The sequence below is a fragment of the Gymnoscopelus braueri genome (genome assembly GCF_963280865.1).
Source record: "Gymnoscopelus braueri genome assembly, chromosome: 1".
NCBI lineage: Eukaryota > Metazoa > Chordata > Actinopteri > Myctophiformes > Myctophidae > Gymnoscopelus > Gymnoscopelus braueri.
Genome location: NC_137603.1, coordinates 51615341 through 51637840, shown reverse-complemented (window position 1 = coordinate 51637840; position 22500 = coordinate 51615341). Strand labels below are relative to the sequence as shown.

Sequence of the window (22500 nt, the reverse complement as noted above, 5' to 3'; positions counted from 1 at the left end):
AAGTGGGCCTAAATGTCTGTGGGACTTTTAATGACATTCTCTACCCTCCACCTCTTTCTCTCTCTCTCTCTCTCTCTCTCTGTCTGTGTGTCTCTCTCTCTCTCTCTGTACCACATTGCATCGTCAAGCTATGACTGTGTAAAGTGCAATTATGAAATTACTGTTTCCATTAAAGAAAGAAAAAAGAAACCTGCAAGCAATTTAACAGTTGTGACTCAGTCAAGGGCGAAAGGGGGGTGGGGGTTTTGGGGGGGCGGGCAGGGCGGTGCGATGCTGAATGGTGCCAGTTGCGATGCTAACATTTCGACACCTCACCACAAAATGCGACAAAGCATGTATCGCCTGGTCTAATTACTGACTCGTTAGGAGACACAGACCAGATACTGTAGATGTTAAGTATAAACGTGTGTGTGTGTGTGTGTGTGTGTGTGTGTGTGTGTGTGTGTGTGTGTGTGTGTGTGTGTGTGTGTGTGTGTGTGCGCATGTGTGCGCGCTCACGTGTATGTGTGTGTTATCTCCAAAGATGAAAAAAAAATGAAATAGCATCAGTCATCTCAATCAAAGCGCATTCCTGCAAGTATAAGACATGCTTTCATGTACTTTCCAGCCCTGCGAGCAACTGCTGGCTTCAGCTGAGGTCAGGTCGTGTCACGCATAACTGACTGATGGCTAACCAGGGGCATCAGAGAGAGCAATTCATAATTTATAAACACACATACACATACACACACGCACAAACACAAACACACACACACACAATCCAAAAACACCCAGGCCACAGAGGATTGTCTCGTGCACGCACGCAGCCTCGTCTCAGGGACCACACAGACATGTTTGGAGATAAAGACAGACAAATTAGACAGCTTCTAAGGCTAACCATGGCGTTTGCACTAATTACAGACTGGCTGGCAATGAAAGAGACAGATGATATGTCCTTATTTGTTTTCTCCTCCAGCAACCCTGAACCAAGTAAACACACAGCCAACGTCAGGGATGTTGAGAGAAGGTGGCAGGGGGGAGAGAGAGAGAGAGAGAGAGAGAGAGAGAGAGAGAGAGAGAGAGAGAGAGAGAGAGACAGAGAGAGAGAGAGAGAGAGAGAGAGAGAGAGAGAGAGAGAGAGAGAGAGAGACGACAGAGAGAGAGAGAGAGAGAGAGAGAGGAGAGAGAGAGGAGAGAGAGAGAGAGAGAGACATCAGAAAAACAGAGAACAGAGGGAAAAGAAGAGAGAGCGAAAGGGAGGCACAAAACGATCTAACGTGGAAAGAGAGAGAAGCGATCAAACATGGACAGAAAGAGAGAGAGAGAGGGAGAGAGGGAGCGGAGGGAGAGAGAGAAGGAGGGAGAGAGGGAGCGGAGGGAGAGAGAGAAGGAGGGAGAGAGAGAAAGAGAGAGAGAGAGAGAGAGAGAGAGAGAGAGAGAGAGAGAGAGAGAGCGCTTGTCGGCAGAGGAAGAAAGTCCTACACACCACAAGCAGGTGTTTGCCCACCGGTGCAGCTGACAGAGCCCAGAAGGTGAAGCCAATCAGAGGTGTAGCCAGCTAAAGCTTTTCTCCTAGCGCGCCATGCCAAGGAAAACACGGCGAGCTAGCCACGTCTGCTACGCTAGCAACGCTGAGGCTTCTGTTGTTGCGGGGTGATGTAAAAGGCAAAGACGAGGTGGGCCCGCCCGGCGGTGGCCAGGGTGTGTGTGTGTGTGTGTGTGTGTGTGTGTGTGTGTGTGGGGGGGGGGGGGGGGGAGGGGGGGAGGGGGTCTGTGTGAGAACCGATTAACCTGTCCCCTCGGGTGACAACTTACATCTAACAGACCTGGTTACAAGGCGCCCAAACCCGCCCCGGCCCGCCATCCTTACTCGACCTTGGGACCACGGCAGCATAAACACCACCTCCGCCCATATTGCTAATTACATAAACACGAGTCCTTGAAAGGTGCTACGCTTTCATGCCAATTGTTGTGAGACAGACAGTAAAAGAGGCAGACGGCGTATATGAGAGCAATGCTTCATTTATGCCCCGTCGTATATACGACAGCGGGCGCCCGCCCAAAACGGCCGTTCTACAAGCTCAAAATGCGTCGCATCCGCGACCCATTGTGAGCTTGTGGATTAGGCTGTTTTTACAGCGAGTGACGCTGTATACATCGGGCTAAAAGACTCTGGAGGGATTCAGAGTCCACTGAGGTATAAGCATGGACCAAGAAACGGGGGAGATCATCCATTACATCAGAGGTCTTCAACAGGGGGTCCGCGACCCCTAAGGGGTCCTCAGAGTTACTACAGGGTGTCCGCCAAACATTAGCCGCAAATAGCAGATCTACGCGAGGCGTGGGCGAGGCGAGGTGAGCTTGTAGATCGGCTATTTTCTGAGAGTTAGTTTGTGTAGAGGGAAAAAAGAGCAGACCAAGTACAGAGAGCCAACAGTCAAGTTGACTAAATATTGAGGTTTTAAAAGATTAACTATCTGAAAATGCACATTAGCATGAATCCAACTATCTATAAAATCTCTGAAAATGTTTAATCTGCAACACAGTTGTATACAATATGTAGTGGGGGTCCCTGCTTCATCTCTCTCTCAGGGGGTCCTTGGGCTGAATAACGTTGAAGACCCCTGCATTACATCATTGCTGGCGATTAATGTCACTTTCTCTGCTACTGTCCCCTATCTCACAAGCCCCCCCCCCCCCCCCCAGCAACCACCACTACGCCCATCAACAGGACAGTGGGATGCAGGCGGGGGCAGGCATGAAAGAACATGGGGTCCGGCATTCACATCATATAACATGACAGAAACCCCTCCCCTCGAACTGGGGGACAGATGACAGCATGGCTGGAGTCTGTATGGGAACTTTACTGTGTAAAGATGGGAGGTTTGTTGACCCCTCCCCTCAGTATGGCGTCTCCATCTCGGATCGGCATCAGAAGCTTTTCATCAAGGGGCCCATCAATGGGGCCACGCTGGACACGGCTGCGGTTTGTCCGTGGCCATTGTGGACGGGGACAGGGACAATCTTTTAAACTCCCATCTGGGACCAGGGGACCCCTCATTGTTGAGCCCCCCTAACTCTCCGTCCGTCCCACCCCTGTGAGGGGAGGGGGGGGGGGGGGGGCGGGGTCCGTCAGGGGGACAGCACAAAAGACATGTCATCGCGCAAAGGAAGAGGTGGGTCTCTCTCTCTCTCTCTCTCTCTCTCTCTCTGCTTTCTTTCTCTTCAACTCTGTCTCTCTCGCTCGCTCTGCCTCTCCACAGGGGCGCAACTGGTAGCTGACAACAGTAGTGGTGGGGTCATCCCTAGCTATAGGACAAGACTTCAGCCACACCACTCTGGCCTCCTAGCCGGCCCCCCTGGTGACCCCTGGATGCGATGACAGACTCTGGGTCTTTGTGTTAGGGAGCGCCCTACCCAGGTGAGGGCAGGGGAGGATAAGAGTGGGGGGGGGGGGGGGGGGGGGTGGAGGAGAGGGGGGGGACAATGGCAGGAAACAAAGGGGTGATGGAGGCTAGGAGGTGGCCCTACTGGGGTCACTAGGTCAAGCCGGACAGCTGAGTGATGAGTGCAGCTGCGAGCATGCGGACCTCATGACTCTGTCACCGCGCTCCGGCTCGCCTTGTCAGCTGATGTTTGCCTTTGTGCCGGGATAAAGACCTCGCTGGCCCTCAACAAGTTGGAGAGTGGTAATAAACACCGCAACAGATGTACTGTGCCACGCATTCCCAGTGTCAGGCTATTAAAGTGACACATCAACCTGCTGGGCGGCTGGGGTCAGTACCCTCTTCGTGGAGGAGGGAGGGAGGGAAGGGGAGATTCGACAGTACGTATACTCTGAGATAGAAAACTAAGTCAGACGCTCCTTCCTGGCGATATACTGTACGTCCAAGATCCACTCACTGACGCACTCGAGTCATTTAAACAATATCACAAAACAGCACTGAGGTCATCCTGTAGATGACGGGACCTTGAGAAAAAAGGAGCAGTCTTTTATAATCAGGAAGTGTATCCACGGTGAGGTCATTCGCTTTCCCACCATGATGACTGTCTGTGGTGACAAGGGATTGTTTTTGCGATCCGTCCCCGAGGACCCAAATGAATTATTAGACAAAAAGGGCTTTTACAGTACGTGAACAGCCTACTTCACTTACCGATCGCAAACTGATCTGTATAACTATTTAAAGCTAAGGTGGCTGATCTTGAGTTTAAAACAATTACATAATATGCTCTTTTGTAATGTTGTAGATGTGCATCGCTTAGCTCTTGATCCTGCTGGACTGTTACTGTTACTGCACTTCATAATTTCATATGTTCATATTTTCAACTTTTTACTATCGCTATTATTTTTGCGTCATTGAAATTACACCTTTAATTTTAAATTTAGTTTATGTTGTGTGATGTTCTTTTCTCGGCCTGACCTGAAAAAAAAAGACTTCTTCTGAAAGTGAATACATTTCTTTCTTTTTTTTTTTAGTTTTTTAGTTTTTCAAAAACAATGAAAATAGCAGCACACGACAAGCTCACAAGTTTGCGATTTTTGGCTATTTGTCCTACAACGACATATACATAAGTGGTTATATAAAGGTTAAAAAAATGAACATAAAACACCCCCCCACCCCCCGCCCCCCAAGCCACTGCCGTTCCTTGATTTACACATCCAGCGCTCCAACTGTTTCCTAAGTCAAAGGTCAGCGGCTGCCTACTCCCCACGCTGAGCGAGAGGAGGACAGGAGGGCTGCCAAGTCAGACACAAACCCCTGTTTAAATCATAAACATCCTCCTCCTCCTCCTCCTCCTCCTCCCTCTCCTCCTCCTGTCCCCCCCGCTCCTCCTTTCAGAGGTGAGAGCTGGGGTTTTGCACTCTGTTAATCTTTCACTGGGCTTTTAACACGGAAAACTCCGCCTGGAGGAGAAGAACAAGAGGAGGGGGGGGGGGCAATGAAAGAGAGAGAGAGAGAGAGAGAGAGAGAGAGAGAGAGAGAGGGCAGTTAAAAGGAAAGGTAGAGTAGAAGGAAAGAGGAGTGAAAAAGCCACAGAGAACGGGGCCAGATGGGCACCTTCACAGTCCATTTATCAAACCCGATGTGGCTCCCCCCTCGGCCCCCCTCCCCCTCACCCTCCTCCTCCACCTCCTCCTCCTCCACCCCCCCCCCCCCCTGCCTGCACTCGTGTCCTAAACCCCCGTGTAATTCTGTAATGATTTTCATTATCATATAATGACCTTACAAAGCCTACAGCAGTTTGCATGGTCAGTACAAAACTCGCAGCTGTTCCCTCCTCTCCGGATCTGCTCCATGCCGGCGGTGACAAACCAGGCCCTTTAGGTTTTGTGTGTGTGTGTGTGTGTGTGTGTGTGTGTGTGTGTGTGTGTGTGTGTGTGTGTGTGTGTGTGTGTGTGTGTGTGTGTGTGTGTGTGTGTGTGTGTGTGTGTGTGTGTGTGTGTGTGTGTGTGTGTGTGTGCGTGCGTGCGTGCGTGCGTGCGTGCGCATGTGCGTATGTGCGTGTGTCTTTTTTATTGGCCTATAGAGCCGCAGCAGCAGCAGTGACCTTTAAGGCTGTGGAAGGTCAATGTGAGGTTAGCTCGCTGCCTGGGGAGGGTCTGAGGTGTCATGTCAGCCGTACACATCCCAAATACCTGACTAATGTCGTCCTCCAGGGTTTCCATGTGAACATTTAGGTACTTTGACTTATAATCAATGTAATGCTCCTCCTTCACTGTCATTTTGCTATGTCGCGACTAAGATTGAAGCTTTTTTTGTTTTCATGGCATGGCTCTATAGGAGATTAGACGTCTGTAAGAAGGTCTGTGTGTGTGTGTGTGTGTGTGTGTGTGTGTGTGTGTGTGTGTGTGTGTGTGTGTGTGTGTGTGTGTGTGTGTGTGTGTTGATATTCTAGAAATAAAATGATAAAAGCTGTGTCTAAGCGACTTTGTCATTAATGTTGTGCTGCGATGTGAATATTTTTTCACATTTCACATAATCACACTTACACATCCTGCCGTTACTCCATATTTGGACAAGACTGATGTATTCATCATTAATGATGATAACGTTAGTTCCATTGATTGAAAAGCCAAACACAATCAATTGATTGATTGGGCCCACCGCTACTAAATAGACTTTAGGTTGACTACTATTTTCACAGAGCTATATGTAGAAACAAGGCGTTTAGGGACTTGATGTGTCGCTGATGGCAGGACATACAGTCTATAGATTAGCATCAGAAGTCATCACACTCTACTGGAGCTGCTGCTTAAAGTACGCTCTCACTAACTAGCTATAGGCAACAACAATTCCAGCACATTAGTTCGCATCATTTGGAATCCCAATAGTTCCCGACTTCCCGTACTATAGGAAGCTATACTGCCGGCAAACGGGTAAAACGTTCCCCCTACTGTTCAATCTGTCCTTCCTGTACGGCATATTCATCCACCACGCTGTGGCACACAGGCGGTCACTCTCCCACATAATAATCTCCCCATTTCCAATGGTGCTCATGGGACATTTACCACAGAGACGTGGAGGTCAGCATCTATCAAAAGAATTTTCGCCCGCGTATGCGGCGGGGGTAAAACCGAGTTACCAGGAAAAGCTCATAAGAATAAAGAAAGGCCCTCATAACTTCATTGGCTCCGAGTGAATGAGTGGTAGCACGGCCGCGGCTATAGCTGCCTGCCTGGCTGGCTTGCTGCCTGGCTGGCTGGCTGGCTGGCTGGCTGGATGGCGCGGGGGGCAATGGAGCCCGGGCATCCGTCACTCTGAGTACCCATAAGTCACTGGTGAAGACCCAGCGGTCAGGAGGTCTCATTTCTCTTCCTCCTCTCTCCTTCTCGCTAGCAAGCGCAAAAAAAGAAAAAGAAAAAAGAAATACCCCCGGAGGGAGAGAGAGCGAGTGAGCTAGTGGGCTCAGTGTTCCGGAGCGGTCGTTGCTTCAAACTGATGTTTAAGAAACAAAAAGTCAGAGAGAAACTTAATCAATCAGTGCCGGTTGTTTATGTTTATGTGCCCCCAAGCAAGAGTCATCAATCATTCTTTTTTTTTTCTCTCTCTCTCTCTCCTTTTTTTATTCTTTAGCTTGTATTATAGGCTGAATGGCTTCCATGGAAACAAAAGCCAGTATAATGATAAAAGCCTGCCTGTTGCATATTGTGCTGAAACCTAATTAGGACGCTGAATCAAAAAAAGAGGGAGAAAAAAAAGAAATGAATCAGCAAATTAATTTAAAAGAAAAAAAAGTCCCATTTCAGTGAGTGCTTTTATGGAAATAAATGAATGTTTGAATGCATTAGAGTAAAATGAACCAAATCCTGTCGTGCCTCTCTTTCTCTCGCCCTCTGCATCTAATAAATGCACTCGGGCTTTGATTATAAACGATGACGTTACTTCTCCACAGGATTTCCACAAAGTAGCGAAAACTTCTCTCTTTAGCGGCGTAACGGACGGGCCACTGAGTCGATCCCTTTTGGCCTTTATCTCCCCTGTATCTCTAATCACTATCAGCACGTCTCACTTAACATTGCACATGGCCATGTGTTTAGTTTCGTGTAAACGCCGTCTGTTGACAGCCACTTGACAGACGACCCCTGGATCTTTTTCGGCTTTGGGGCGGGGAGGGGAGGGAGTGAGGGAGAGGCATTTTGTGTGCGTGCGTGTGTGTCTGTGTGTGTGTGTGTGTGTGTGTGTGTGTGTGTGTGTGTGTGTGTGTGTGTGTGCGTGTGTGTGTGTGTGTGTGTGTGTGTGTGTGTGTGTGTGTGTGTGTGTGTGTGTGTTTGTGTATAAAGAAGAAGAGATATTGGGAGCAGTCGGAGTTCAAACGCATTACTGCCCTGTGTGTGGGATGCTTGACCCCCCCCCCTCCCAATCTAATCATTCCTCCGCTGATAAAGTAAACTCACTGCTGATGAAGACCGAGCATTTCACATCATTCCATCAATTTATGTTTCTATAAGGCAGATTTGGTTCGCGCACACAGGGCTTACAATAAAAAAAAAAATGACAATATATGATATAACATACGCCCACAGTGTGTCAATGTCACGATCAAGTGACATTGACACAAAAGGCAACACTCAACACAAACAAACTTCAAATACAAATTACAAGACACGACATCAAACCAAACCAAAGCTACTAGCAGTCGGAGGGTAATCCCGTCTTTTCTTTTCTTTTTTCTCTAAACTCACTCTAATGTGGTGCCAAACAAAGTCAATTTCCTGTCTCCTCCTGGCCCTATAGCCATATTGGTTCTCAAGATCCAAGGGTGGGCCGGGCTTAGGGCTGAGGTCAGACGTGGTTAGTAGGTGGCAACCTTGCATTGCAGAGGAGCAGGAGCAGGCAGGCTGATGGCAGCATGGGGGGGGGGGTGGGCTGGGAGGAGTCGCTGCTCTCTAGATGGTTTCTAGCTTTCAGCACCTGCGGTCGGAATGCATTCTCTACACGCAGGCCCTACATCAGAGTTGTTGGACGGCAGGCGTCAACGCGGCACGGACGAGGTGTGTGGAAACGGTCTGTTTACAAGGCTCATCTGGACGGGGCACAGCCGAAGGGGGTCAACTCCAGGGGACACTTCAAAACACCAGAGGGGTGCAGCGCGGGGTGAGGGCTGTCACGGCCCGGAGGAAGTTAGCTCAATATACCTTTCTCAAAAGAAACGCCGCTTGTAGGAATTTGTAGTCTGTGAATTCTGCCCCGGGCGCTTTTGGCTTTTCTACGGGGGCCTGGGTCTTGTCTGGCCTAAAGTGTTGTGTGTGGGGGGTTTCAAGAATGGATCATTTTTTAAATGAGGGGGCGCCATGCCACACCAGCTCGTGGGAAGTGGGTGGGGGGGCTTATTGGCTCTATAAGCTATTGCCTCTGAGGTCAAAGCCATTGATGTAGACACATCACATGAAAACGTATGTAGAGCCCAGAGAGCCAGGGCTACATCTGTCTGTGTAATGGGCAATGTGCTGGAGGGTTTGAGAGGCTGAGAAGAAGGAACAGCTAAAACAACATTGCCCGGTGTGTGTGTGTGTGTGTGTGTGTGTGTGTGTGTGTGTGTGTGTGTGTGTGTGTGTGTGTGTGTGTGTGTGTGTGTGTGTGTGTGTGTGTGTGTGTGTGTGTGTGTGTGTGTGAGGGCCTTTCGTTATCTGAACGAATGGCCAGTGTTCTAAGCTCTGCACTCCCCGTCTCCTTATCTGGGAGGAAGGAAGTGAAAGGGCTTATCCCAGACACACGTGTCGTTGTGATAGCAGTGATAGCTGCCAGGCCTGGTGGAACAACAGCAAACAAACTCACAGGCTTGGCCTATCTGGTGGAATCCACCGAGTCAGCGCTTTCATGATAAATCACACCGTGCGAGTCAAAGTTACAGATATGTTTTTCAAACACACACTTCCTAGAGTGTGGGAGCAAGTCCAGGGTACTGCCATGTAATTTAGCTATACCTATATATAAAGAGCTTCGAGTTGAATTTAAAAACAAAAACCTGCAGCATTTCAAAAAAAGTATGACACCTCTAAAAAATACCTGACAGGGCAAAGGATAGGAAAAATTGAAAATGGAAGGGAAAAACTCACTGTGGATTATAGCTTTTTAGCAACCCTTTGCTTTTAAAAAACACAATTTTACATAATCGAAGGTAGCTTCTGGGAATCGCAGCCAGTACAGATCAGGCAGCGATATGTATGAACCCGTCACCTGCGTGAGTGAGTGGGTTGACTCGGTACCGAGGTGCCATGCTCGGGGGTCCACGGTGGGTACTTGTCTTACCTGTGTCACCGTGTCTGTCAGCGAAGACCGTGGCAGTGAACCCCGTTTGATACTGAACATGAGCGACAGGGCGGGAGGCAAATTGCCTTACCTGTCTCTCCACGTCTGTCTGTGCTGCTGCCTGTTGGTGAGAGCACTGAGGAGGGTCTCTGCCATCTCCCTCCTGCCCTCCCCGGCTCGCCCCTCCTTCTCCTCCTCCTCCTCCTCCTCCTCCACTGCAGACAGGAAGAGCATGGTCTGAAACAGGAAGCAAACAGTATGTCGGGTCAAACAGCGACATTGACGCCCGTTATGGTTATTTTTTTTTTTTTTGTACTTCAGGAGGCCTTTCGGGGAACATTTGAGAGAGAGAAGTTACCACATGTTAACCACTTAAAACCCTATATATTGTGTTGACCCAGGGGTCACCCAGCGGTCCGTACTCGGGCCCTTCCTTTATTTTTTTCCTTCTACACCAAATCGTTTTGCCTAAAATAGCCTTAGCTTGTAGATCTGCCGATTTTGGCTGAATGTTCGCCTATTATGACATGCCCAGATTAGGGGCACGAGGGTTCATTTTTTAAGAAGGACACGGCACCATATTGGAAGAGACATTCACATCTCCCAACTTTTCCTTTTGTTGACCTCCTATTTTGTTGGTGGCCTATCCTTTGTAAATATGGGAAACTCGGGACTTCTACGTTGTCACCAGTGTCAAGATTTTCTAAAATCGTGCAGGATCGCAGCAGAACGACCAAAAATTCCCCACAATTCCCTTAGCGCCTTAACCTCCGCTCAGACACCGAGCTTCCCGTGAGCCGGTACACTCCATTTTGAACATCCGAGGGATTGACTACATCCAATAAGTCTAGAATAAAGTCAGTTTCACATCAGAGGACAAGCAAATTACACCCAATATTAAGAGTGTGAGTCAATTAATCACATCCCGGTACAGCGCGGTGTAATGTGCGAGTATCCCCCTGTTGAACACGAATTACAGGCCGGCTTAGGAGTGGGGACGCGGGCGCATCAGCGGCTAATCTGAGACATCCCGGCAAAAAAAAAAACTTCGCCTCCGAGTCCTCGGAAGAACCTCTAAGCCGGTTGAGAGGGAGTCAAATGAAAAGGAATCTGGCAGCCCAAATTAAATGCAGCGCTGTCAACCGCACTCAAATCCCTCTTTCAGCCGCCTTCACCGTCGCTCTCTCTTTTTTCCTCTCTCTTCCCCTCCGCAGACTGACTCTCTCCTCCCGCTCTCTGAATATCCTTAAATGTCTCTCTCCCCCACGCCACCCCTCTTCCGATCCCCCCTCCTCTCTCTTGCCTCTTGAAGAGTGATGGATCTGTAACTCTGACTGACTCTGACGCCTTGTTAAGAGCAGTCTCTTCCCGTCACATCCAGCCGTCAGGACGCTTTCATTTCTCCCCCATTAACAGGCGCTCGCCTCCTCAAGTCAAGTCAGCCAAGGCCCCGCTTTTCAGAAAAAAATGTAAAAAAAGAAGGGAAAAAACCCACAATGTAAGGAGTCCTTGTTTCTTCTCCCCTCCCTCGCGCTCTCTCGCTCTCTCTCTCCATCTTTCCTTAATCCCTCCCCGACAATCCACCTGTCTGTCTTAATTCGTGTGAGGACAGGATTTGATTGTCTGCCTGTATGCGCACTTGTGTGTGTGTGTGTGTGTGTGTGTGTGTGTGTGTGTGTGTGTGTGTGTGTGTGTGTGTGTGTGTGTGTGTGTGTGTGTGTGTGTGTGTGTGTGTGTGTGTGTGTGTGCGTGTCTCTCTGTTTGTAAAGGGAGAGAGGAGTGTGTGATTTTTCAGACAGAATATCATGCTCACTCGCTCCACACCGCACAGGACACGTGTCAAAACGTGTGGCGGCGCCTGACAGATTGCAGGCAAGATGGAGGAGACACGGGGCGATTGCAGTGACCATGGGAGGGGAGTATAGCGGCCCCGGCTGTACGCACCTATGGAGACCGTACCTTCCGCTTTGGATCAAGCCCCTCGTTTCTCCCCAGGGAATGATTGACAGGATAAGAAACTTCGGGAAAGTGCATCACCACCAATCACAGCCACAATATCTCATATCTCCGTGTACACGGTACCTGATGCATTTTTTCTTTTTTGTGTTTGTCAGCAATTTGAGGCAGGGAAAGGGGAGGAGGATGAGAAGGTGAATGGTGAAGTTGCTCTATAACCTGCTTCTGAATGTGTTTTAGCTCTTCCCAAGGCTGGCCCCAGAACATAGCCTGATGAGCAATGAAGTAGTGCAGTGATAACTAGCCTCGTTCCCAGCCTTACTCATCTGCGAAGAGAAAAGCCTGGTCACGACCTAATGCAGAGAATGTCTATAGGGGCGGGACTTCCACCGTACGCATTTCCCCCGGAAACTATCTTTTTCGACCAATCGCAACAGATTACTGCGGTACTTCCGCTCAGACACTCAACCGGCTAGGTCTTGCCCAGCGTGAGTAATAACAGTATGTGTGAGCCCTTCATCTAATGAACTCTATAGGCAAGGCAAGGCACTATTATTTGTTTAGCACAGGGGCGCCCACACTTTTTGGACTTGAGAACTACTTTTAAAATGACCAGCTCTACCGACCCAAACATTATTATAATAATTAGCACATTTCAACAATAAGGCGATTTAATGCGATTAACATGAAACATTAGGTAGGAAACACATTATAAAAGGACTCTATAGCGTCCTTATTGGGCACGTCATAATAGGCAAACATTCTGCGAAGATTGGTGAACATTCTGCGAAAGTAGCCGATCTACAATCTCACAGCACTTGCATTTACACAGAGATTTAAGTGAAGGTGAATGATAGACACGTAGAAGCTTCTCGCAGCTCGCTCTCATCGGCTACTGCACAGTGCACGCCACAGGATTTAGTCGCAACTATGAAACATGCCGGATATTTATGATTCCAGATCAATGAGTCTCTGATCCAGTCAGTGACATAAGATTCTGTCTGAGAACTTCTCACACTATACAGCATTACATCATTTGGGCGGATAATCGGTTACCGACCGACCTCAAATCGGGAACGTACCGATTGTCACGAGGGACAATTTGAACCAAAAACCGGGCAAATAATCCTATAGTGTGAGGCCGGCTTTACATAGGATGTCTGTCTGTCCCTCCATTCTCTAAGACACCCTGAACATCGCTCAGAGAGTGTCCTAGATGTCATTTCTGTGGGAATTTCGTACATTCCTCCTAAACTCTTCTCCGTCTTGGCTCCCAAGCTATGTGGAAAGAGGGTTCATTTGGGTCCATGTCGTTTACTCCCGATCTTGCCCTTTGTAAGTCCCTCTGGATAAAAGCGTCTGCTTAATGCCTACATTATAAATTGTAACTGATGAGCATTGTTAGAAAAAAAGGCACTGACCCCGGGACGACACACGTGCACAGAGCTCTGATAAAACCAAGTCATTAGTGATCCCTGTAGCAATTAAGTCCAGAACATGGGGACATGGTGGTGGTCACACATCAGACTACCTGAGGGTCCCACAAATGATGATTAACACCGAATTATCGAGACAAGCTGAACAGTGTTCTGCAGACTTAAATGTACAAACTTGCTCATAACAGATGTGTCATAAAATCAAGGCTGAGTCAATGTCCCTTGAAGGAGATTCTCCTCTGCAAGGTGTAAAGAAAGAGGCAGGGAGCAGTGGTGGGAAAAGTACTCACATTTGCTTATGCAAAAGTATCAATACTGCAATGTAGAAATACTCTGTCTGGAATTCAAAATTTACTTGAGTAAAAGTACAAAAGTATTGGCCTCAAAATGTACTTAAAGTACCAAAAGTAGAAAGTACTAGTTATGCAGAAAGTTTTCAAACCTATAAAATGTATAAAAAATCTTTTGAAAATAACAAATAATTGTAGTGGAGTAAAACATTTTTTTTTACTTAAGTACAATACTTGAGTAAATGTACTTAGTTACTTTACACTACTGACAGGGGGAGGGACGGCTTCGTGTCTGTCCACGCTCTCTGTCACAGCGCGGATGATGACAGTGACAATGACAGTGCAGAGAAGCAGCTTCGAAAGTCCCTCAAATACACTGAATACACTTCTTGTAGGTGTATACTGTACGTGAGAGTGAACCTGTGTGCGTGTGCGTGCGTGCGTGTGGGCGTGCGTGCGAGGCCGCCATCATGTGTGCCCTCCTCCTAGCATGCGAGTGCTAAAAGGTGTCTCTGATAAAGTCTACGGTACAAGGTATACATTTTTGCAAGCTTGTGCTGTCTCTTAAATAATGTATGTGTGTATGCCTCTAGTTTGTATCTGCGTGTCCATGCCTGAGTATGCAAGAGTGTGTGCGTGTGCGTGCGTGCGTGTGTGTGTGCGTGTGTGTGACTGTGTGTGTGTGTGTGTGTGTGTGTGCATGTGCATGTGCATGTGCATGTGCATGTGTGTGTGTGCGTGTGATGTATCTGGATGCCCCGGCGCAGAGTGAGGCCTTCAGTTTCAGCCCCAGGCTGATCCCGGGGCTCTGTACGACTCCCTGCTGCTTTGTTTACTGGGCCAGAACCCTCAGGCCCTCAAACAGCCTCATCCAGGCTGCAGCCTCTTCATCTACCAGGCCCTGTTAGCACTAACCAACGCCCTCTCTCTCTCTCTCTCTCTCTCTTTCTCTCTCTCTCTCTCCGTGTTTACCCCTGGTTGACAGTAGCTGTCCTCAGCCTTCCCCTGTGTGATCCTGACCAGCGATGTCCCCGTGACCCGGACCCACAGCACCCCAGGGTGAGACAGAGGACAGGGAAGATCGAGGGACGTCCCCGAACCGTTCCTATAAAGGCCCAGCTCTAACACCAGGGCCACATCTTCCCGCCCCCCCCCCCTCCGTAAAAGAAGTACTCAGATCTTCTTTTACTTAAAGGAGGAGTTCACCCAAAAAATGACTTATTTTCTATCAATTGCACATCCCATGAAGCCTTGAATTCATGGATTTATTTTTGTTTTTGTGGCATTCCTAAGCCAATAATTTGATGACCGGGTGTGTATCCGGTAGGAGACACAAATAATCTACTTTGTGTCTCCTACCGGATACATTAGCCTGTAGGAGACGGGAATCAAATTATTGGCTTAGGAATGCCACAAAAACAAAAATAAATCCATGGATTCAAGGCTTCATGGGGTGTGCAATTGATAGAAAATACGTATTTTTTTGGGTGAACTAGTCCTTTAAGTAAAAATATCAATTTCTGCAATATAGACATACTCTGTAACGAGTAAAAGTCCGGAATTTGAAATGTACTTGAGTAAAGGTACAAAAGTATTGGCATCAAAATGTACTTAAAGAACCAAAAGTAAAAGTGCACATTATGCAGAATGTCCCGTTTCAAGTTCTTAAATGTGTAAAAAATCTTTTGAAAATAGATCTACAAGCTCACAATGCGTCGCATCGCGACGCATTGTGAGCTTGTAAATCGGCTATTTTCAAATGGCCGAAATGTATATAGGGCTGAAATGTATGTTTTGTAATAATCAAAATCTTCAAAGTAACTAGTAACTAAAGTTTTCAAATACTTGTAGTGGAGTAAAAGTACAATATTTGCCTCTGAGATGTACTGCAGTGGAGTAGAAGTAAAAGTATTGGAAATTGCAAATACTCAAGTAAAGTACAAATACCTGTACTTAACTCATTCACTGCCAGGCTTATTTCAGCTTGTTGATCCATATGCCAAAGGCATTATGGATCAAACGGAGAAAAAAAATTCTCCGTTTATATTTTAACATTGAAGTGGATGGAGAATTAACTTTTTGAAAATCGTTTTCTCCTAGTTCCTTTGAGATTAAAAAGAAAAAAAAATAACCAAAAAAAAAAAAAAAAAAAAAAAAATTTTATTTTGAAAGTTTTTTTTTTTTTTAGGAGACGTCAAAAGACGTCATTGGCACTAATGGCGCACTGAAAACGGCCGTCAAAAGACGTCATTGGCACTATATGAGTTAAGTACAGTACTTAGTTACTTTCCACCACTGACCCCCTCCAGTATATTTATTTATTCTGTGGGAAAAGGGTATAAACATTTCCGGCGCTGTCAGAGGTATAGGGCATGGGTAAACAAATAAGGCGGTGTTTCTGGGGGGCGGTGTGAGGGGGGACGGGGGGCGATGACAGCGTCCCCTGTGACCCGCCTGGCTGGAGGCGCAGCCCGAGGCCGCTCACTAACACCTCCAAACACCAACACATATCTGTCACATTCATCGGATACGATAAACTCAATATACACTATACTGTAGTGTAGGGGTCTTCAACTGTCCACAGTTTTGTGAGCTTGCGCAACTAAGTATAACTCAGGCTTAAAGGGATAGTTCACCCCCAAAATGACTTTTTTTCTATCTTTTAGTCACCCCATGGAGACTTGAATTCATGGATATTTTTTTGTTTTTGTCGTATTCCTAAGCCAATGATTTGATGACTGGCAGCGGTTCCGGTAGGAGACACAAAGAGTCTCCTTTGTATCTCCTACCGGAGCCGCTGCCTACCGGTCCGCTGGACATCAAATTATGGGCTTAGGAATGCGAGAAAATAATATATATATATATCCATGAATTCAAGTCTCCATGGGGTGACTAAAAGATAGAAAAAAAGTATTGTTTTTGGGTGAACTATCCCTTTAAGGGTTAGGCTTAAAAAAAATTATGACACTTGTATTACATCTGTCCGTTTTAATAATTAGGTCACACACACTGTTGTGACCGCCAGTTTGTGTTCCTGTTACATTGGCACCTACTTGTGACATCATCATGGGTTCAATTCTAGAGCGTGGACTGCAATGCGCACCCATTCAGCAGCACTATACAGTGCAGCCTGGGTAGCTCACAAAATGTCTTTTAATGAAAGGGATTGTGTTTAGAAAGTTTGAGGAAAAGTTTAAACAAAGAGGGAATAATATATTCTGCCCAGCAAGGTTGTCACTCCATAAATTGGAGCTACTAGCTGACCGCCAGAGTGTCTCATATACTGTTAACAGCCCATTTAACGCCTTCCTTCGCTGACTTCACACCGAGAGTTTCAGGGGACCCAGAGCACTCTTTAGCTCGTTGGCTCCTTCTGTCCTTGGTACACGTGCCACCCGGGGTAGGAAATTTACTTATTTTTTTTATCTTTATCTTGAGTACACTGGGCGCCCGATAAGTTCCCTGCAACTTAGCCTGATATGGTAAGAAAGATAAAGGAAAAAAGGGAAACGACATCCCCAACCCAAGCCTGGGCAGGTGCTGAGCGACGAACAGCAAGCAAAGAAAAAACAAATAAACGCTCGCACACCGAGGGCTCCAATGCGACAGATGCATTATTGCACCAAAAAAGAACTGTGACGTTTCGAGCTGAACTGAGGAAGAGCTTTGAGCTCGAAACGTCACAGCTTTTTTTGGTGCAATAAAGCATCTGTCGCACTGGTTTTCTCTGAAGAAAGAGAAAAGATTCAGTAGTATCCCGGTTTTCTTTATATTTTATCTACAGGCCACACGGTGGTTACAAAGCTAAAATCAGGAGTGTTAATTTCACCACACTAGCGTCCTTATTCTGGGCATGCCGTAACAGGGGAACATTCTCTGAAAATAGGTGAACATTCGTCAAAAAAATAGCAGATCTACTGTACAAGTTCACAAAACACGTCGCACTGCGATGCGTAGTGAGCTTGTAGATGAGCTCAGATTTGGTGTAGACAAAAAGGAGGGGGGTCAAGTACAGACCCCTGTGGTACCTCGGTGAACAAAGTGTAGGGTTTAAAGGAGAATTTTGGACTAAGTTTTTCTTACCTTTTCTATGATGTTATGATATCTTAGGATGAATGGTAATTCATTCAATTTTCATAACTCCATCCTGGGTCCGCCACAGCTTAAAACGTGCGCGGATAGGCCTTGCGTTAGATCACATATTTTAATAGTTTTTTTTTTGTGAGATCTTACGTTCATAGTGACAGAACACTATGCAACCAAAGAAAACGTCACTATGAACGTCAGATCTAAAAAAATAAAAAATAAAAAAAGCTATTAAAATATGTGATCTAACGCAAGGCCTATCCGCGCACGTTTTAAGCTGTGGCGGACCCAGGATGGAGTTATGAAAATTGAATGAATTACCATTCATCCTAAGATATCATAACATCATAGAAAAGGTAAGAAAAACCAAAATTCTCCTTTAAGTGGTGTAAACCAGTGGTTCTCAAACTTTTTCATGTCAAGGACCTCCAAATTGAAATGTATTTGGCCGCGGACCCCCATCTGACATTTTTTTGTGCCAGGGACCCCCAGAAGCAAAGATTTTTGTTCAAAATGTACAAGCAAAAGTATAAAATATGGTTAAAGTTGTTAAAATGATTGTGACGCTATAACACATTTTGCTGCGGACCCCCTGGTACCCCCCCCCCCCCCAAAGACCCCTGGGGTCCCCGAACCCCACTTTGAGAACCACTGGTGTAGACAGTGTGAAAATGGACACATTTTTACACTCTCAAGAATGTTAACTTAACACTCTCAATGTGACTGTGTAGTAGTGCATAGAGCATAGTCCATAGTGATGATTTAACCATGATATTTTTAGAACAGACAGTTGGTTCCATGATGATGAGGTTTGGTAGGGAAGGGAAGCCAAACCTCTCAGCCACAGCCGAGGAGGATTCCCAAACATTTTGGCTGGTGGTTAGAGTTCATTTGTCATCACAAAAAAAAAACCTTAAGTGTTAATTTAAACTCTGACTTTCGGAGTTAACAACTTTTAACGTGGCGTGTCATTTCAAACAGTGCTTGAAAATTGTCCAAGATCTTCAGAAATGGCAAAAACAGCCGAGCCACAAGCTCACATCACAACAACGCGCCGTAATGCAAACCACCGCTATCTCAGTGCAGAGTGAAAGCAGTGATGGAAGAAGAACTCATTATGTTTTACTACTATGAGTAAGTAAAAGTATCAATACTGTAATGTAGATAATATACTCTGTTACAAGTAGAAGTCCCATATTCACGATGCACTTGAGTAAAATCGGCATCAAAATATACTTAAAGTACCACAAGTAAAAGTACTCATTGTGCAGAATGTCCCATTTCACAAATGCATTACAAATATTTTGAAAATAGCCGATCTACAAGCTCATAATGCGTTGCATCGCGACACATTGTGAGTTTGTAGATCTGCTATTCTCGGATTATATGGAGTGTAAGTGGTTAGTGTGTTTTGTAATAATAATCAAAATCTACAAAGTAACTAACTAGTAACTAAAGTTTTCATATAATTGTAGTGGACTAAAAGTACAATATTTTCCTCTGAGATGTTGTGCGGTAGAAGTAAAAAAGTATTGAAAATTGTAAATACTGAAGAAAGTAAAAAAAATTGTACAGTACTTAAGTATAGTACTTGACTACATGTACTTAGTTACTTCACACCGCTGGCGTAAAGATTCTTTCACTGGCAGCATCCACTCCCTGTCAGGCCCTGGCATGGCCAACACGGCAGCACACTCCCCAGTATATGTGTGTGCCAACCAGCCTGTGTGCCCATATGGAGGCAGGCCGGGGCTCTGAGCAGTTATCCATCCTGTTTTACAAGTGTTGGGACACCGCTGGCTCCCTCAACCACTTTCAACCTGGCCCAACCTGATCCCCCCATTTTCGGGGCGATAGTTAAAATATAGCCTATCCACGAGTTCACAAAAACAAATGGTTAGGGTTCATCCTCCAGGGTGCATGAACACCCTCAGGAGGTTTCATGGCAATCTGACACACCGAAAATAAATAAATACTTACATACTGTACATATTTTTTTCATTAATTAAACAAAATTGTATTGAGGAGGACACAATTCACTGTACTGAGCCTGCATATTGCTATTTGCATAACGTCTGTGTCCAGCCGGGACCAGCTAACTCCATTTTCATATATATTTTTTTTTCTCATAAATCAACGCTATTGGACCCCCTCTACATCTGTGTAATTTTTTTTTTAATAATAACATATGAAAAGTATTAAAAAGCGCCTCTGACGAAAACTCCTAACTCCATTGGACCCTCAAACTGTCCGTCAAAAACAAACAACTCCCCCCTCCTCTCAGGCTCTCAGAGAAGCTCTGCTCTGTATGAGGCAGACAGGGAGAAGATTTTTCAATGCTTTTGGGAGAACATAAACTGGGAAGAGAAGAGAATGTATGTGCAAGGTTTGATAGATGTCACCCCAGTAAAGAGGAGAAGGGTGTCTTCACAAAGGTCATCTGCTCGTGTTTTCTTTTTAAATGTTAATGGACAGATAATGAGTGTGTGCAGGAGTTTGTTTCAAACATCTCCAAGAGCTCAAGGAGATCATGCCAAAAGACTTTCACAGCTTTTATGACAATCTAAAGCACTAAGAAACACCCACCACACACACGCAACACACAACACACAACAGTGTGATAATAAAATGTTGATAGGTATATGATAGGTAAATTCAACTGTGGTTGTTATTGTTAGTGCAGTAGGCTACAGATTTGATAGGCTACAGATTCTATTTTTCATGAATGTATTTTGTATTTATATGCCATTTATTTATTGTTGGTGTGCCATGATTGCTTTTGTTAAATACATGATTGAGTATTGAGGCAGAATTGTTTGTTGCACTCAACTGTAGAAGAACAACAGTGGTAACAGTTAGATCCATGGTTGTTTACAATGCATGTTAAAATAAAAGTACAGAATTCAGCTTGATCTATACTTAGTATATGAGAATGGCGCTCACCATAAATAGCTGATCTCCAAGCTCACAATGCGTTGTAATGTGTTGTGAGCTTTGAGATCCATTGCCAGCTGTTCTTATCAATGATGGACAAAACCTCCTAACTCCACTTGCGCTGGATTTGTGTTTGGACAAAACTCCTAACTCCACTTGAGCTGGATTTGGGTAAAGTGGTGATAAAATAATGACACATGCAAGTATCTGATAATATATAAAGTCACAATACCAAGTTTGATGAGGCAGTATTGCTTTGTTTTAAAAATATAAGGTTTTCTTCATTTTCAGAAAAATTGATATTTTGTTTTTCATTTCCTGAACAATTACCATTTTGGATTTAGCTGGTTCCGGCCGAACAGCAGAGATAATATACATTTTATCATCTTATCGTTGCTGTCTGGCAGAAAACAGCTAACTTGACGCTTTTGCATTTTTTTTCCATAAATCAGGGCCATTGAACACCCTTTACGTCTGTGTGTTGGTAAAAAACATATTGAATCAATGAAAAGCATTAAAAAGCGATGCTGACAAAAGCAGCTAACTCCATTGGATCCTCAAACTTTCTGCTAAACCAGCTAACCCCACCGGAGTTAGCTGGCTCTGATGACTCCAGGCTCCACCCCCTTTTGACTTCCAACCTCATTGTGAGCTCAGAGGTCCATTCAGCTGTTCTTATCAATGATGAACAAAACCTCCTAACTGCACTTTTTTTCATTTCCTGAAAAATGAACATTTTGGAGTTAGCTGGTTTCTGCCGGACAGCAGAGTTATATAATGCGTGTGCTATTTTGCACACAAAATGGCATTTTGTTGGCTCAATGCAGAAAATCAATATAATATAGTTTTTTTTGTTTCAACCAATCAAAGTCCACTGCAGGGCTCCGTAGATATCTCTTGTTCAAGTGGAAGTTTTGGCCAATGGGTGGCGCTAGAGGAAAGGCTATAGGGGTCAACACAAATCAGTGGGGTTCATCCTCTGAGAAGCATATATATATATAAAGTAACACAGTAAATTCCCAGGCAGTCCGGCCAGTAGCTAAGGAGATATTCTGCTGCATGCCCTGACATCTTATTTCATAAGCGGAGGGCTTGGCAGACGCAAATGTTTTCCTTCTCTCTCTCTCTCTCTCTCTCTCTCTCTCTGTCCAACACAGTAAAATACTTTGTGTTGATTTAACCTTGTGTGACTGCAACAAATGCAACCGGAATGGACCCGTAGCCTCTCAGAATTAAATTAGTTTAACTGTCCTACTGTGTCCTCATCTCCCTTGCAAGCAACAAACCCAAGAAAGCAAAGATCCACTTCCACTGCTGGTGGAAAAAGGCAGCAGGCACCTTGCTCCCTGTAATGGATCGCTTCTGCTCAAACTCCATATGAACAACCAGGGAGCTGTGATCCTGTCAGGAGGGCCAGGTTTCACTTTAGACCAGGGGCTTTTGTGTGTGTGTGTGTGTGTGTGTGTGTGTGTGTGTGTGTGTGTGTGTGTGTGTGTGTGTGTGCGTGCGTGCGTGCGTGTGCAGTGGTGGAAAAAGTACTAGAATGTTTTACTAAAGTAAAAATATCAAAACTGCAATGTAGAAACACTCTGTTACAAAAGTAAAAGTCTGGTGTTCAAAAGTTATTTGAGTAAGAGCACAAAAGTATTGGTATCAAAATATAAAGTACCAAAAGTACCAATTATGCAGAATGTCCTATTTCACATGTTTTGAATGTATAAAATGTATAAAAATATTTTGAAAATAGCATATGCGACGCATTGTGAGCTTGTAGATCGGCTATTTTCAAATGGACGAAATGTATATAGGGCTGAGGTGGTTAATTATGTTTTGTAATAATAATCAAAAATCGAACTAAAGTTTACAAATAAATGTAGTGGTGTAAAAGTACAATATTTGCCTCTGAGGAGTAGTAGAGTAGAAGAGTAGAAGTAAAAAGTATTGAAAATTGGAAATACTGAAGAAAGTCAAAATACCTCAAAATTGTACTTAAGTACAGTACTTGAGTAAATGTACTTAGTTACTTATTACTTAGTTACTTTGTTTACTAAACGGAACCACCGGTTA

General features: G+C 45.4%; 1 protein-coding gene across 2 annotated transcripts in view; it reads right to left on the bottom strand.

Moving 5' to 3' along the window:
* Positions 1–22500, bottom strand: part of fto (FTO alpha-ketoglutarate dependent dioxygenase) — a 243943-nt gene that overhangs the window by 125614 nt on the left and 95829 nt on the right. For both annotated transcript variants that reach the window (XM_080427366.1, XM_080427365.1), the window contains exon 10: positions 9823–9968. In XM_080427366.1, coding sequence (XP_080283492.1) covers positions 9823–9968 — 146 coding nt within the window. The remainder of the gene's footprint in view (positions 1–9822; positions 9969–22500) is intronic.